Below are 17,103 nucleotides of genomic sequence, written 5' to 3' on the forward strand. Positions count from 1 at the left end.
ATATTGTAGTTGGTGTGGGAAATCCACTTGAAAAAATATAGGTTTAGATGTTACAGATCATAAACACTACATATAACAATATTCCATAATTGTGATATTGGTATATTTAATTGCACTTGTCACATAACACATAACTAGGCATGTGGTTCAGACTTTTCTTACAAATGGGCAATTTATCTCAAAATATTCAATAGAATTGTGAAATAATACGACACAATAAGAAATAAATCTGTTCCAGTATTCCACAGACTCTGCAGCAGAACCATTCCAAATGAAATACTTGCAATTTGTGAGGACAGTATTATAAAAGCAATACGTGTTTGCTTTTATTGATTTCAGTATTCATGTTTCCAGTCAGTGTTTTCATTTTATAAAGGCTGCTCTCATGGTTCTGATGCTGTACTAGTCCAAATAGTGGAATGATATACAAAGCAGATGGTAATAATATAATTATTTTTGTGGGCCAACAGATCATACACACTACAATCTGCAACACAGTATGTTGAAAGGTTTAGCAACTACACAAAGCGATTTAGGGGGCCGAACGTTTCTTATGAAAAGCGAGAGCTAGAATATAAAGAAAATCTGTAGTAGAGAGATTTTAAACCAAGACATTGTGGATAAGAAGCAAAACTACATTTGACTTTATTCGTTGTGAGGAATGTTGAGGAACATTATCACAGAAATTAAAAGGGAAGTTTTGACTGTAAAAACTGTAGCAGTGAGATCAAGAAAGGAGGCAATGCTATTTAGCTTTGTCCTGCAAGCTAAGCTTCAGAGGTGGAAGGGTTCCAAAATAACAAGCATGACATCATGGTGCTTTGTCCACCTGGAGAGAGATGATTGCTTATCCAGCCTCCTAGCAAAATGCACCTTGGGCTGAAGAACTATGAAACTGCCCCTTTCATTCCGATCTTCTGTCTGGCACAGGCAGGAACCAAAATCCCATGGCAAATATAAACAACTCAATCGTAAAAAGTGACAGGAATTAAATAAAGTAAATCTAGTAAAACTGTTTTAACCATTTCTGACTCTACATTCAGATGCATTCATGTTTTGCTATATTGAGAGTCGACATGCACCAGGGGTAATATAAGTGGGGTGTGAGTCATAAAGCACTAGGTTTGGACCTCATTTTTTTTGGGTCACAAACTGAATGTTTTCTTCACATTAGTAAATAAATTACCGATTTGTTTTGGCTTTCTGTGTCTTGGTCTCCTAAATCTATATCTGTCTGTCATAAATATACATACCGTATATATATATAAAAATGCTGTTTCTTTTTTGTACACGTACAGGAGTTTTTGACAACTGCTCTCATTCCCTGAGTGACAAAGGCTGGTCATTAAGCATTCGTTCATTGGAACCGACTGGCAGGAAGGATGCTCGCTTCGTCTTCACACTCCGTACTGATCGCGCCCGCCAGGCCACCACAGTGATCGGGCACCAGCGTTACCAACCTAACTCCTGGGCGCACGTAGTTATCAGCTATAATGGCTACCAGATGACCTTATTTGTGAATGGCGCTAAGGTGGGCGAAAGTGGTGAGCAGACAGGTGATCTGTACAGTCCATTCATGAGCATTTGCCGCACATTTCTTCTTGGAGGTGACCAGTCTGATCTTGGCCACAATTTCCGTGGGTACATAGGAAGGATTCTTATCTGGGGCAGCCCCCGTGTTCACGAAGACCTTTCTTTGGGTTACACTCAAGTAGAAGACGAAGAACCACTTCTGGAACTCAAAGGTGGTTTTTCCAACATTGAAAGGCAGTGGGTGGCTTACAAAGAACATAGCCGCCCGCGGTTGCAAATTATTGCCATTCCAGAAAGGGAGGTTATATCCCCCTTTTTTCCTCCTCAATGTGGGCTTACAGTCTGTGACAATACAGATGTTATCCTGAGCTACAATAGCCACTGGTCACTGAGAACAGGAAAGAGGATCCGATACAGGATTGTGAACATCTGCAATGACGATGGGACAAGTCCAACCGTCTCACAGGAGCAAATAGACCTTCAGCACCAGGCTCTGCATGAAGCGTTTCAGCCCTACAATATAAGCTGGGAGCTAACAGTTCACAATGTGAGAAATTCCTCTCTCCGCCAGCGCATCATCTTGAGCAACTGTGAGACCACCAAGATTGGCAACCGTCATTGTGACCCTGAGTGTGACCACCCTCTGACTGGTCATGATGGGGGTGATTGTCTCCATCTAGGGCCCTGCTACAACTGGAAAAAGAGAGATGGCGTTTGCAACATGGAGTGCAATAGCATGCGGTATGATTTTGATGATGGTGATTGCTGTGACCCAGAGATCACAGATATCATGAAAACCTGCTTTGACCCAGAGTCATTGAATAGGTAAGAATTTTAATGTCAGTATCGTTTGTTCCCAAATGCCATAGGAAATAGTGAATTGTGAATCATGGCATTTTTTTCAGTGTGTACTAGGGCATTGCTAGGTATACTAGAGTGTGTATGGGAAAAGAACAAGTGTTATTTCATTTTACTTTGTGGGGGTATCTTGTTCTGCAGAACACAGTGGATTATCAATTGAAAGGATAGGACTGTAAGAAAAAGCATGTGGGAATGTACTGGAATGGAAGGAGAAGCCAAAATATACACTTTAACATGCTTAAACAAGAAAAGCAGAGGTCTCCTTTCTATTCATCTTAAGAAGCAGGCAGCTGACTCACAAATTTAACAGAAAACATAAGATGTTCCAATATTACTTTTTTTGCTTTAGTCTTTATTTAGCAGTACAAATGAAGTTCTTGTTTCTTTAACCTTTTATTTTAACTTATCTTCTGATGAGTTTTGAACACAGAATATGTTATCGGAAACAGTTTTTCTTCCAAACATTTTTGCCTTTCCTGATCACTAAAAGACGTACTGTACGCAGCGCTATAATGTGAGTGAACAAGTAATAGGTTTATTCCATGCTGAAAAAAAGAAGAAAGAAAACATGTTTCGGCCGTGGAGCCTTCTTCAGGTGTGAGCTGAAGAAGGCTCCACGTTACTATGAATATGTCTGCAAGCATGTATTCAATAATCAAGTGTATCCTTAAACAAGCATTTGTGATACACATGAAAAAGACAAACATCACATTAAAGCTGTGACCCCAGCTGCCATCAGAAAATTGCAAACTTATTGATCCTTGACTAAACCTAAGAACTGGGTTTGCAGTGTATGACTGGCAGGGAAAGAAAGTTTTGGGTTTTGAATGCTCTCCTTCAACAAGTCCACTACAGTATATGCATCTGTTCATACAGTAGCTCTTCTTTTCCGCAAGCTGAAAAGTGCTTCACGGGTCAGTTAATACTGATCATAAAAGATACTGTACAGTATGTATCTCTCAACGACGTCACTACAAGATTACAGAAACCCAGTAGGTTGCAGGGGTTTCTATTGTTTGGTCAGACTGTTGGTATAGTACCTACAGTAGGTTATAAGATTCAAACTGCCAAGTGGTGTCTTGCCTACTAAATCCATGTTCATTTAGTTTGAGAAATATCGAAGGACACACTTTCAATTACAGCATTTTGTGTCGTGTATGTCTTATCGAACTCTATAGGAACATGTATTTTATTTGTTCATGTATGTAGTACATTACTGACAGAAAATTAAGATAAATGCTCAGCATTTTGGAAGCGTTTGAAGCATGACAGCGTGAAAGAGTTTACATTTCAGTTGTAGTAGTTACATTTCAGAAGTAATGTTCTCTGTGAGATATGCTAAAGAAGATCCTAAAATATGTTATATTACTCTTTCAGAGTAATTGATGGAGATCTGGAACAGATTATGCTGCAAGAATCTTTTTTTTTTCTTAGGAATTCCAACAGAGTCCCAGATTAAAGAAGATTAGAATACAGAGTGTACAAGACAGAACATGTTATTGCAAACTAGCATAATTTAAAAAGTATATAGTGCATTTGTGCAAGTATATAGTGCAAATTAGACACTTTAGTGAAAATGCTCTATATTAGGATTTGGGAGAAGGTAAACATTTTGGTATCTCAGTCTTTCTTGCCTTAAATTCTTCAAAAATATTCAGAATAAGTGTCACATTATTATTTATATATTTACAAATCTCTCTTTGTTGTGTTCACTATATCAGAATTAACAAAGGTAAATATTTCTCTCCTATATATAATTGAAATGACAAGCCCACAGATGAAAGGTTCCCTATCTATATCTTTCTTTTTTCGTATACAGTATAATCTTACAACAAATTACAACAATTTTTAAGTAATATGAAGTTAATTTATTTCTTATTAGTTTTATACATTGTAGTAGAAATTAAAACAAAACATAGAGAGTTGTAGAGGTAAGGTCAACTCATACATTGTCATTACCTCTCGTTTTGTTTTTGTTTATTGTCGTGAGACTGTCATTGTAAAGCGAGTGGCATAGTTTTTTTTTTAAATTGGAGCACCAAGTTCTGTATCTGTCTCAAAGGATTCCCGCTGAGATGAATTGGGCCCCAGTGATACATTTGGACAGGAGTCCGAAAACACTTGGCCACATGGCTGTTGTTTTGCTCAGGGCTGCCTTGCATTAATCCTTTGAAGAGTACAACAGCAGCTCAAGAGCCAGGCCCCACGAGGGGAGAGGGGGGAGGGGGGCTGAGGCACATGCCAGGATGAAGGTATTCATTCCTGGCAATCAGCTAGCAAATTCAGAGATACACTTCCTTTATTTTGGTTCCATTTGAATATACAGCCTATAATCAAATAAGGCAAAACTTAAAGAACTCTTTTAAGTACTGCATAGCTGAATTTAACTTGACCCCTCTAGTTTATTAAAGCTGATGTGCTAATTAGGAGGAATGCATACCACGAACATTCAGTAAGACCTGTTCTGTCAATTGCTAGAGCTCCAAAGAATGTATCTTCAGAAGAACAGATCTTCACTGTTCTCTTGATGCGTCAGCAAGAGAACCAATCACAACTAGGTCCAAAGGTGAAGGAAAATTAGTACAAAAATGACATTTAAATGGCATTTTTTCAGACTTTTTGATGTTGTTGCTTGTCCTGCCTGGGAAAAGAAATCCACTATTTCTACCATTTCACTTCTGATCTAATTTGCTCAGATATCTGAGGCTGGAATCCTTAAATGATCTATTGCAAAATATTGTTAAAGCAATGTAATCCCCAGCAAAGAGGACATTTCCAGAAGTAAGAGGTCAGATTTTGGCACAAAACACCAAAATGTAGGATTAAGGGCTGTAAACCTGAAACAATGGGATAAAATTTTTTCAGTTTATTTTGTTATACAAATACAATAATAAAATTACAGCTTTCAAAAAATCAACCTGAATTAAGTATTCTTTGGTTTGGATGCTCAATTACTTTAAATTACTTTAATTAATTTCAATGATTAATAGCAAAAAGAGATTCCAGTCTGGCAGTGACACTGAAAGACACACACCAATCTTATAGGGTCTTTATCTATGGACGTTTATTTATTTCTCAGTTTTGGAGATCAAATTCTTGTCATGGTTTTCATTTTGGAATGAAGTTTATTTTAAACATTGTCTCAGTTTTAGTCACAGTGATGGTCAAAAAGTTAGTCAGATTTTGCAAAAAGCATCTTTATTGTAAAAAATGAGTGATACTCCAAATGAATACAGTATGTATAGAATTGTAGTACTGTACAGTTTTAATGTATTTACTGTAAGTGGTGACTTCCATGGAGTATTTCTAACCTTGTCTGATTTTTCATTCTTGTTTTTATTTTATTTAGTGATACATGTTACTTTGAATTCTGTGACGTAATGCAGCTATAAGATCAGTTTATACAGTAGGTGTATACATTGACATGTTCATTGACTTTCAAGGGTATTCGTACTACATTATTATTTCTAACTAAAAAGTGCGGTTCACATACCTTGGGTTTTTACAGGAAAGAACAATTATGCTGTGGAATGGAGTGTTTTACAATGCTCCTCAGAAGGACCAGTCAGTGCCAAATGTAACATGAAGTGTTAGAGAGGATTAAATGTGATAACTAAATGTTTTTAATTTATAATCAGACCAATTATTATTCTTACTTTCCATTCTTTAAAAAAAGGTGCTTCATGTTAAAGCCTAAAATTTACTAGTAGGCCTCAAAAGGGGTGACAAGCTTGAAAAATAACCTGTCTGGTAGTTTACCACTAACATCCAGGGCAGCCATGCAAGAAAAACATTTATTTATTTAAAGTCTTTCAGGTTGAAAATTATTTATTCAGAAATACTGTTTTCTTGAGCCAGGGGAAAAATGTTGGGTCTGCATTATTTGTCTTGGCTCCTGGCAGCTCATTTGAAACCTTGGGCTATAAAAAAGATTAGATGAAGCTAGTTATGAATGTGGCTTGTTAGCTTGAAGATGTAAGCAAATCAGTGAAACTGCATTAATTACATATGTGTCTATATAGCTGTGAGTATTTTATTTGTCATTTTACTAAGAGTTTATTTGCAGCAGTAAAATAAGATTACTTGGAATATTGGTTGTGTGACGTTTTGGGAGTTAGGTCGTTTAAAGGGTCTTAAAAATCGAAGTTCAAAATCCAGTTCAGATAGGGATTTTGTCATGTCCCTTTTTAGTTGACTGGAACATGAACAGAAGACATTATTTTTGCAATGTACTCACCACATGCAGCAGTCAACAGAAAAATGAAGCTTTAGGCACCCCACAGATCAGTGGAAAACTACTGACAGGCCACAGATGAATGTGAATTACAACGTTTTTCAAACTGAATGTTAAAACGACTGCTGTTCTTTTTTATGCATTCCACAAAGGCATTGTTTACCCATTTCTCTTTCCTAGCACGGCTGTCCTGACATGAATGACCTAATGTATTGGCATGTGTTGGCTGATTGTTGATCAGACAGGCACCATTTTTAGCTAAAGTCATTCTAATCTTACTTGTCTTAATTATGTGTGAATTTATATGATTCAGTCTTGGCGTCTTCATTACTGGATAGTTTACAAAAAAAAAATTGAAACACAATACGTAACTTTTGTCCTTTAAAAAAACTACAAATATTAAAATAAAATTCCTTTAACATTTCATAATTATATATATATAATTTTATTTATCTGAACCATTAGATGGCTTATATACCAATCCAAAAGATTTATGGTATTGAAATGTTGATGTCGATTGGCTGAATATTTGTTTGTTCAATCTCCAAAGTCAAGATGGACTAGGTATGATCAGTACAAAGATGGAAACTCTCCAAGAAACAGCAGGTGGTTAAACTAATGGGCTAGAACCTTTGGCGTGTTATCCCTCAGTTTCCAATTATTCCGTCTTTCAAATAAGTAACAAAAGCTGATCATATCAACACACTTTCTGAACATTAGACACCCATGTTGAGGGAAAGTAATTTTTCATCCGAGGGCCAAACCCATTGAAATCCCTTTTTGTAACAAAAACATGGGGGTGACTAATTTGCCTTTCATCTCATTACAGTTTTCACCAAAAATGTTTTGCTTCCTAGCTGCTTTTACAAATCTTGATATGAGTTTTTTTTTACAGATGTATTGGATATCTGGATATTAGACTACTGTCCAGTGCTTATCCTTGTGCATTTTCCCCAAAGATTTACTTCCCTGAATTGGACTCCTTGCTAACAAGACAAATTAATGCTCACCATTTCCCCTTCTGTGCCTCCCTGTCAAATTCACTTTTGTGCAGAGCTGTCAACACTAAAATTGTCTGCCATTTGAGCATCTTTCCTTGTTTCCTAGAAGTGAGAAAATCAGGCCAGAAAAAGCATGAATGCTTGTTTTTTATAAGCAACAAAAACAAAACAGAAAATGCCTTGACATCATCCTTGTTAAGTTTTCTGAAAATATCATTGTTTTTTATTCTTCTTCGTCAAATATGCCAACATATGTAATCGAAACGGGAAAAAAAGACATTGACTCAACAGAATGCAACGAAAATATAATATTCTAAGTATTAATAACAGTAATTCTGTAGGGTGGGCAATAAACACAGCAAAGAGTGGGAATGGAAGTGTTCTCTCATTAAATAGAACATCATAGTTTCAGTATCCTTAAAAGGTCTGCTATCAGCCAGTAAGAAGAAAGCCAATTATGGCATAGAGTAAAGGTAGGGGGTTCCAACTGACAAAGCCCATGAAGGTCAGAATGGAATCCTAAGATCACAGTGGATGGGGAAACATGGGACACATGCATATCATGTACACAAACACCTGTTCTTCCCCCTGTCCCAAGAGTTAGCATTGTCTCTGATAGTTCCCGACTATCCCAGATAACTTCCCATCTATCCCAGCATCCAGGATGACATCATCAGCTCCACTGCTCGTTTGCTCGGTGCCCCATTAATGCCTGATGAGGGCGCTACAATATTATTATTAATAATAATCAACATCATAATTACTAAATCGTGCCAGTTATTCTCGGTGCAGGTCATGAGAGACCCCTGTGTCTGCAAGATACAACTGAGCCTTAACCACCCAGTGCTAATTAATGCCTCTAGCTAATCTACAGTCTTGTTTAGATGTTTTTCTGCACTTGGGTCTCTTTTGAAGAAATGAAGAAAGCAAATGAAGATAGTTATCCTTTGTTGTGCCGTGGCTTTACAGCGAGGTTTAGGTTGGATTCCAAGTACTTGGACTCTGGGAAATTTGGATGTTCCCGAAATTATCCACATTTTGACGTCTGAGCTCCTTGGAGAAGGCCAAAGGCTGAGGGGATGACCTATTGAGTGGTAGATGGAATCGCCACGGTGGTAATGGACTGGAAGTGACCATGACAGTCATCGCAGCCGCCACTCGTCAACTGTACTCGATCCGGCAGAGCTGAAACAGTCACAGCAGTAATGGGTTGCCGACTTTTCTTGGACTGGTGAGCTGTTGAGGTCTCAGTTTAACAAGAGCTCAGACTGGCTGCTGGTGTGTTGTTGAGCAACAGAGCCATAGAGGTTGCCACAGGGCGTCTCGGAGATATTGACAGCTGACCGGTGGTGCTGCTGAAGCCTTGCCAGAGTGGGATCCTGCAGAGACCACAGCAGGCCGGCACGGGGACTGGCAGCCTGAGTGCAGAGGACTAGAGTACCGAAGAAGTGGCAGCAGGGGTTGGCTGCCGACTCGTAGCAGTCTAGGGACACTGAAAAGACCATTGCAGACTGATGAAGGTCTCGGGATCACAGCAGCCAGACAGGCAGAATGCCAGCCAGCTGTAAGACCCTTGACAGGCTGTGAAGCCAAAGGAACTACAGTGGCCTGGTAAAATTGAACAGACCACAGCGGATTGGTTCAGGAACTGGCTGTAAGGTAAAGGTGGACCAGAGAGATGGTTGTAGTTGAAGCTGAAGCCGACTGTCAACAGGGGCAGCAGCTGATGTTGTCGCAGCAGAGGCTGGCTACTGACTGGGGTAACGGCTGGCTTGCTGCCAACTAGGGTTGAAAATGAGTTTGATGGCTACAGTGTAGACCAGTTTTGGTTAGCAACCCATAGAGAGACTTCCAGCACATCCAGTGGTGATTGTTCTGATGTCAGTACTGCAACATGTAGCTGAATGAGCCACCTTCTATGGCACTTCAGGATTAAATAGGCATGGGATGAATGATTGAATGGGTGCCTGAGTGGTAGAGGGAGGAGCTGCCCAAATAGTGGCCCGAACTGCATTCGTTGAGCACCCGGATGATGGTGATTCCTCATGGGAATATTCCTATCCCCCATGGCAACTGTGCATTGTGAGCTCTTGCTGGTTTTACAGGTTGTAACATCCTTCTGCTGAAATCCAGTTGGTCACATTTCAGATAACACACCCTAATGGAGGAGATTCTGAAACTCACTAATTAATGTAGATAATACCAATGACACTATCCCAATTAACTAAGAGCTGAAAGAACATTTGAAAATAGGCCTCAAGAAGAAAACCAAAATCAAGGGCTCAGCAGGAATTCCCCAAGATCTCTAATGACAGTCAGGACATGATATATTCACAAAGTTTAAATTAATACCTGAGTCATGCAGAAATAGCTTAGTGGCTGAAAAACACATCAATACACAGGTCCCTAAAAGGTGTCAAACCATACCATGGTATTACAAACACTAGATAAAGATACAGTACTCCTGTGCTCCACATTTTTGTTCAGTGACTTAGCAACATAAGTGTGTTCAGATTTGGTTTCTACAAGACAAACAAGACATAAATCAGAATAAGAAGACAGAGTAATAGTGTGACAAATCAACATCCCTCAAGATAGAAATTTCACACTTTAATGGTGTATGAATCTTGAATCTGGAAGAGAACTGTGAAGAATACAAAAATTGAAAAGATAGCAAAGACACTCTGGTAATATATTCAGACTCCAAACAAACAATTTATCTTTGTTATGTCTGTTCAATAAAACGTCAGTGCACCTGTTCCAAGGAAGATTGTTATAATAAATAAAATGACAATAATAAAATGACAGTGATAATAAAAATGACAGTGAATTTGTTGCCAGTCTAAATTATATATTTCTTTTGATGCACCACATATGTAGATATTATTATGTTCTTTTGGTTTTGTTAAATTTAAGGTGGAATAATTGCATTTTAAAAATTCAGTACAGAGCAAAGATATCATTTCAGATATAATTGTACTAAAGCTGAGACCTTGCAAGAGTCTATAACCTGGCTTTGGAGTGCACTCAATTAATTGATTAGCAGACTAGATGCCCTTTTGTTCAATCCAGTGTCTTTTGTTCAAACTAAGGTAAGAAGGCTTTTCAAAATCACATTTTCAATTTTAGTTTGCATACAAATACAGTACATGCATTTTCTATATTGGCTTAACTTGCAACCCAGTTTATCACTGTGCTATCTAGAAGGCAATAGTCAGAAACAATGTATTTGATGATCATGATCAATGGTAAAACTCTCCCTTTTTTTTTTCTTTTTCCCAGGGCTTATATGAGTGTGAAGGAATTAAAGGATATTTCACAGCTGAGCAGCTCAGAGTATCTCAATGTGTTTTTTGCAAGTAACTCAGTCCGAGAGGAACTGGCAGGAGCTGCCACATGGCCCTGGGCAAAGGAAGCACTCAGTCACCAGGGTAAGAAATGTCTGCTTCTACATTCACACACTGTGACCAAATGTGATATGGTCTCATGTCTCTGATTTGAACTTGATGAAGGTCTACTTCCTTGCTGAGGCTGTTATTCTCTGTATTGTTTTAATTATCTTGGAAACTCAAGTAAAAATCAAAGTTTGCCACCTTCACCTTTCTGGGCAATATGATCCAGTTTCGAAACCTCTGGACCAGAGTCTTTGGTTCAGAGTCTTTAAATAGTACTATTTGAAAAAGACAGCTATGTTTTTAATTGTACAATTATTTATTTTTTCAGTTTTTAAATCAAAATAGGTAAGATATTTTTACAGAACATGCATATTATTTTGTTACTGGATTGCCGAAGCCCAACCTAAGGCAAAAACAGTTTTTCTCCTAAACGTTGCATACTCTTATCTTAAATAGAAACAGCTCATACTCGCACATACTGTAAGCTTGACAACTGGATAAATATTCTCATTTCTTGGAAATTGAGGATTCATAAACCATCTTCCTACATGTCCCCATATGTTCTTAATATCAACATATCATGTTAAACACAGTGTAGTTTAGTTGTCTTTTGTGTTCAGATATACAGTACCATCTTATATGGAATATTTTCTTCTATGACCTATGATTAAGGTTCACATACAGTTTACTTAGACATTTTTGATTTTGTGCTGATCATATTTAATGATTCCTATTGCACAAGTCTACATTAAGGGCACATCCTTTTGTTAATATAAACCTGCTTACAGACATCTAATGTAATACTGCTTACAGGTGACTTTTGCGCACACTTAGTAAATCTTTATGAATGAGGTCCAGTGCCTAAATCCCTCAAATGTTTAGAAACTGTAATCTAATACAGTATGAATTTGTGTATGTGTGGTAGTGTTAGATGAGGACATTTAAGTCTCTACGTCAGTTGTTTGTTCTGCTTCAGTGGCTGTGAACCTTGGTGGGCAGTGGTTTTTATTCAATTTGCCTTAATATCCACTGTGAACATAATGAGCAGAAAACTTGGATAAAGTATAACAGGAAACATTTTCAGCATGCATGTATTTTTCATCACAATCTCTCCTCAAGCCCTAGGACTCTTCAATCTATAAAAAAAGGATTAGCCTTGTTGCCATATACACACATTTGCCAGGTCTCCTGCTTTTATTTTGTTATTTTAACTGGTGCTGTGTTTTAGTGCTCATTAAAGCTCAGACTTCTCTCTGGTCCAGCTCCTTTATAAAAGCCTGAAACCCCTGTAGGGTATCCTCAACTGCATCAGGTTTCCCTACTCTCTAGGTCTCCGCTCTCTAAATGCCTCAGTTGTTGCTCAATTATTCTGATCTCTATGAGAGCTTGCATTGAATGTTTCTATTCCCTCTCAGTTCAAAAGTACAAGGAAAGACTTTACTTGTAGTTGGTAATCTTTCGGGTATAGAAAATGCCATTGTTTATAAGCATTTGTGAATCCAAGTATAGTGTAAATTTAAAAATTAAGGAACAAGTAATAGGTTTATTCCATGCTGAAAGGAGAAGAGCGTTTCGACTGGAGCCTTCTTCAGGTGTTCTTTTGTTAATTCAGATGTTCTTCGCCTAAACCCATTTTAAAATTAATGAACCATTTTAAAATTAATACTAGTAGTTTATTGTTCATGTTATTACTATGCTTTTGCTGAACAGTTAAACAGCAGTTTAATGTTGTAATTCCAAAGGGATCTGAATCCTATACATGCTATACTGTACCTGTCTATTATAACAAAATGAAAATATTGTCACATGCTTTTGTTTCATTGTCACACCCAAAGAATTAGAACCCAGAACATCACTGTCCTGATGCTCTGTCATAAAAAAGAGCATTCCTTACATTGGGTTCCTGCAGTTGCCCAAATTAATTTGTAACACTGAAGAGATCAAAACAGTTTTCTCTTCTAACAATTTCTATGATATGACTGTAGCTTTTTATGACATCAAAATTAAATTCATGGTGTGTTCACAGACCATGGCAAAAAAACAGAATAATTGAGTGATGTACATATTTAAATTGGACGATAAATTATGTTCTTTTATTCAGCATTAGGGCTGGCATCAGCATTATTTAATACTTTAATACTGTACCTGCTGATTTTAAGTTTAAAAAATGAACCTCTTTTGATTGATTTATGACATTCTGTAATGAACCAGCTATCAACCTGAGTGGGTATTGTTGGTTTAGGTGATTTAGGAGAGTGGCTTTAAGGTTAAAGGCTCAACTCACACTCTCTGCCAATGGTTTAAAGGAGACTCCAAGTTAGAGCAAAATCTTTGTTTATATTACGGTTGATCAGTCTTCCACATAGGAAGCAGTCTTCCATGTAGTGAAGTACTGAGATCATGGAAGAAAATTCCAGCTGCAAGTCAGCTTAAATGCCACATGAAATTTGCGTAGCTGGGACGCCATGAGATTTGGACGATGAGTGACAGGTGGCAGGTTGCCATGATGCTCGCACCTGGTATACTGTATATAGTGGTAGCAGTGGGATGATGGCATCTCCCGGTGCCTGCCAGTAGAAGTGTTATCCACCAAAGAGGAGTGAACATCGCTCTTGAATAGGCGTAAAAACCCATAGGACTCCAGCAGGTCAAGTTAAGAAAATAAGAACAAAACATGAGCAAAATTACAAATGATGGTTGGCCAGGAGAGGAAAGCAGCACGTTTAGATCTCCCTGAGAGCACTCTCTGAGAAGATGGTTTGCTCTAGGGTTATGGAAGGGAAGATGAGGTAGGGAAGAGCACAGTTAGGTCTCCCCGATACGTACTCCATGGTTAGGAGTTCTAGTTCTTCCTTAGTTCAAGTTCTTCATCTAGGATGCGAGATAGACGATAGAGGTTCTTGGGTGGGAGTGGTTGCCTGAGGCCAATAGGAATCCCATCATGATTTAGACAGAAGGAACCTGGGTAGGAAGGGGCTCTAGATTAGGAGAGGAAAGCAACAGTAAACCTAACCTAAGAGCACCATTTCTGGTTAAACAGAATATTCTGGGTAGATTAGCAAAACCTAATTTAGAATTTTATTTAACCAACTGGTTATGTTATAAGTTCTAAAAATGTTAAACAATAATGAGGGAAAATTGACTAGATTTGGGTCTTTTCTCCAGAAAGGGGAATGTTTAAAGTTACACAAATGCCAGAGCATGTTTTCCATCTCTACAGTGTTTTCTAATCCTTCTCTTTTGGTACAGCTGTGAATATGACAAGTTTATTAACCATATCAGGATCTAGATAAGTAAAAATTAAGAAGAGCCATGGTCCTAATATAGATACCTGTGGAACTCCACCAATTTGAATCATTATTTGAACCATTAGCCAATTCTCAATCTAAAATCTTCCGTAACAGCCAGTAATTTAATAATTTATCTCTGATAAGAAACATCATATGCCTTCTTATATGCTGAATATACCATGTCAATGTGCCTTGTTGATGTCCCTTACTGTTGCTTGTTCAAAGAACCCTAAAACGTTAGTAAACCATGACCATTTCTAAATCATCTGATCATCTAAAACTAACTGTTCCATGGATTCCTATTGCCAAAATTATGTTTCTCTATCTTTCTTCTAATTATTATATACCTTATATATTAGAAGTAAGACTTATTGGTGTTTACTTGGTTCGGTTTTTGTCAGCCATTTTACAGATGGTTGCAATATTCGTGATTTTCCAGTCTAGAAACTATCCCAGTCTTAATAAATAAATATTGGAAGAGTTTTTGAATACATTGTGAATAACAATTCTTTTTTACATAATTACTTTTGATAGAATACCTCTAGGTCCCTGAGATTTATTTTAAGTGCTTTTAATACTTGTAACACTGTTATCAACTTATGCTCTTATACTATTTAATTTAGAACTTTCTCTCTGCTGAACCTGAAACATGTTATCAATTTCTTCCTCAGTAGACACCTAATGACATATTAATTTAATATATTCGCTTTTAATATTTAAACATTTTCCATTATCTCTAAGATTCCTTACTTCATCATTTACTCTTCTTTTCCTATTGCTTGTAAGACTATCTAGGTTTGTAAAGCTGTGTTCTTCAAATAATTCTGAATTCTTCCTGACATCTGACCAGTTTTGCAAATGCAAAGTTTTCTGGAGAGGTAGAAGAAAGAGGATGTCAAATCCTCAGATTTTCAGAATTTTAAAAGTTCGGTAGTTACTACACTGCTACTACAAATCATTTGGTTTCTTCTTTCTCAAATACAGATCATGTTAAAAATCTTTCTTCTAATGGTAGAGCGAAAAAACATATCCTAAATACACGCCTGTTGTTTTTGGCTTTGCATTTTATAGCCTATTTAATAGAGTCCTACTAAGGAAAAAAAGAAGAAATATTATTAACATATTTGCTTCTTTTAGGGATTATGCATAATTTCCCTAGCTTTTACAAGCATACCAAGAGAGGTAAACCCACTTCCACTTGGTAATAATGAGTTCTGAGAGATTTTATTAAAAGTTGGACGCATTTTTACAAGACTCATGCAAGCATGTGTGTGGAATAGGAAGGAAAGGGACCTGAAACAAATTTAGTGTTTCATTTTGAGTTTACTGTACTGAATAGGAGTGTTAAAATATACAATACACAGCATTCAACATAATTTACTGTGCTCTTTTCAATCCATTTCTGTCAAGATACTTATACAAATAGAGTCTCTTCACAGATATGGGACATTTCTAAAAAAACTTCAGGTGATTTCCATATGGGTAGGGCTGCAATGTACTTAACAGTATATTCATTCTGAATAACTTATTTTCCATAACTTAATTCTCCATAAATTTTCAGTGCTGTTCAGCCCTTTTCTAACTTTCTGACTTCCTGAGCTACACCCAGTATTTTCTGCTTTAACCGAGTTAATTAAAATGTCAGTCATATCTTATTTGACACATGCGTATAAGTTACAGTATATCTTCTAATGTTAATTTTTAACAAGTTCTGCTCTTTTTTCTGAAGGTTTTGAAAATGTTTTTTCATGCTTTCAGGGGGAATGGTGCTCAATCCATCCTACTTTGGCACTGTTGGGCACAACAATACCATGATTCATGAAATGGGACACATCTTAGGACTTTATCATGTTTTCAAAGGGGTCAGTGAGTGTGAGTCTTGTGATGACCCCTGCCGGGAGATCACACCCTCAATGGAAACAGGAGACTTATGTGCCGATACGGCACCCACACCAAAATTTAAATCCTGCCGTGACCCAGATCTTGTCAATGATACTTGTGGCCTATCTGTCTTTGAGGGAACACCATTCAATAACTACATGAGTTACACAGGTAACTGCTGTCAAGCACTATTTTCTATTTATTGTGTGACTATGATTTGTCCATAACAGCAACCTGAAATGCTAAAGCAATCCATGAAACATCTGATTTTCTCTTCAGTGAGCACAGCATTCTTTATTTTGCTTTTCAGCTCATTTTCGAGCCATTTACTTGCCTTGAAGTAAAAGCATTTGGAGCTGGAATGAATTTTGGTAACCCAAATCTATAGAGATTGCTGCAGGCAATCTCTATATCTCTATATCGCTATATCTCTGTACAGAGATTGCTGTTTGTTTGGAGACTGACCTTCAAAATTTCAACATCTTAAAAGCAGTTACATTTTCAAATGATTTCTTAATGTGATCCACATCATAGGAGAGCTATAACTCTAGGTACTGTATAATGATTTAGATCTGTCAACCTTTCTCTTTGTTTCAGATGACAACTGCACCAACAGTTTTACTCCTAACCAGGTTGCCCGGATGCATTGTTATGTGGACTTGGTGTATCAGAACTGGGTTGATGGCAAAAAGCCCTCTCCTGTGCCCCTTGCACCCATGGTGGTTGGTCAGAGTCCAAATTCTGTGTCCATTCATTGGTTGCCTCCTGTGAATGGGATGCTACACCATAGGTATAAGACTTCACTTCACAGTCGTTTGGCAATATCAATTGCCAAACTGGAGTCACTGTTTGTTAATAATGCAGATGTACAGTAAATGCAAGACAGCTTCTCTTAATGGCCCATGATG

The 17,103-nt window shown here is 37.5% G+C and overlaps 1 protein-coding gene across 1 annotated transcript in view; it reads left to right on the plus strand.

Moving 5' to 3' along the window:
- Nucleotides 1-17,103, plus strand: part of pappa2 (pappalysin 2) — a 68,455-nt gene that overhangs the window by 9,474 nt on the left and 41,878 nt on the right. Inside the window, exons 2-5 of the mRNA XM_006634719.3 lie at nt 1,299-2,358; nt 10,912-11,060; nt 16,073-16,366; nt 16,793-16,985. Of these exons, the coding sequence (XP_006634782.2) occupies nt 1,299-2,358; nt 10,912-11,060; nt 16,073-16,366; nt 16,793-16,985 (1,696 nt within the window). The remainder of the gene's footprint in view (nt 1-1,298; nt 2,359-10,911; nt 11,061-16,072; nt 16,367-16,792; nt 16,986-17,103) is intronic.

Source organism: Lepisosteus oculatus, chromosome 9 (genome assembly GCF_040954835.1).
Source record: "Lepisosteus oculatus isolate fLepOcu1 chromosome 9, fLepOcu1.hap2, whole genome shotgun sequence".
NCBI lineage: Eukaryota > Metazoa > Chordata > Actinopteri > Semionotiformes > Lepisosteidae > Lepisosteus > Lepisosteus oculatus.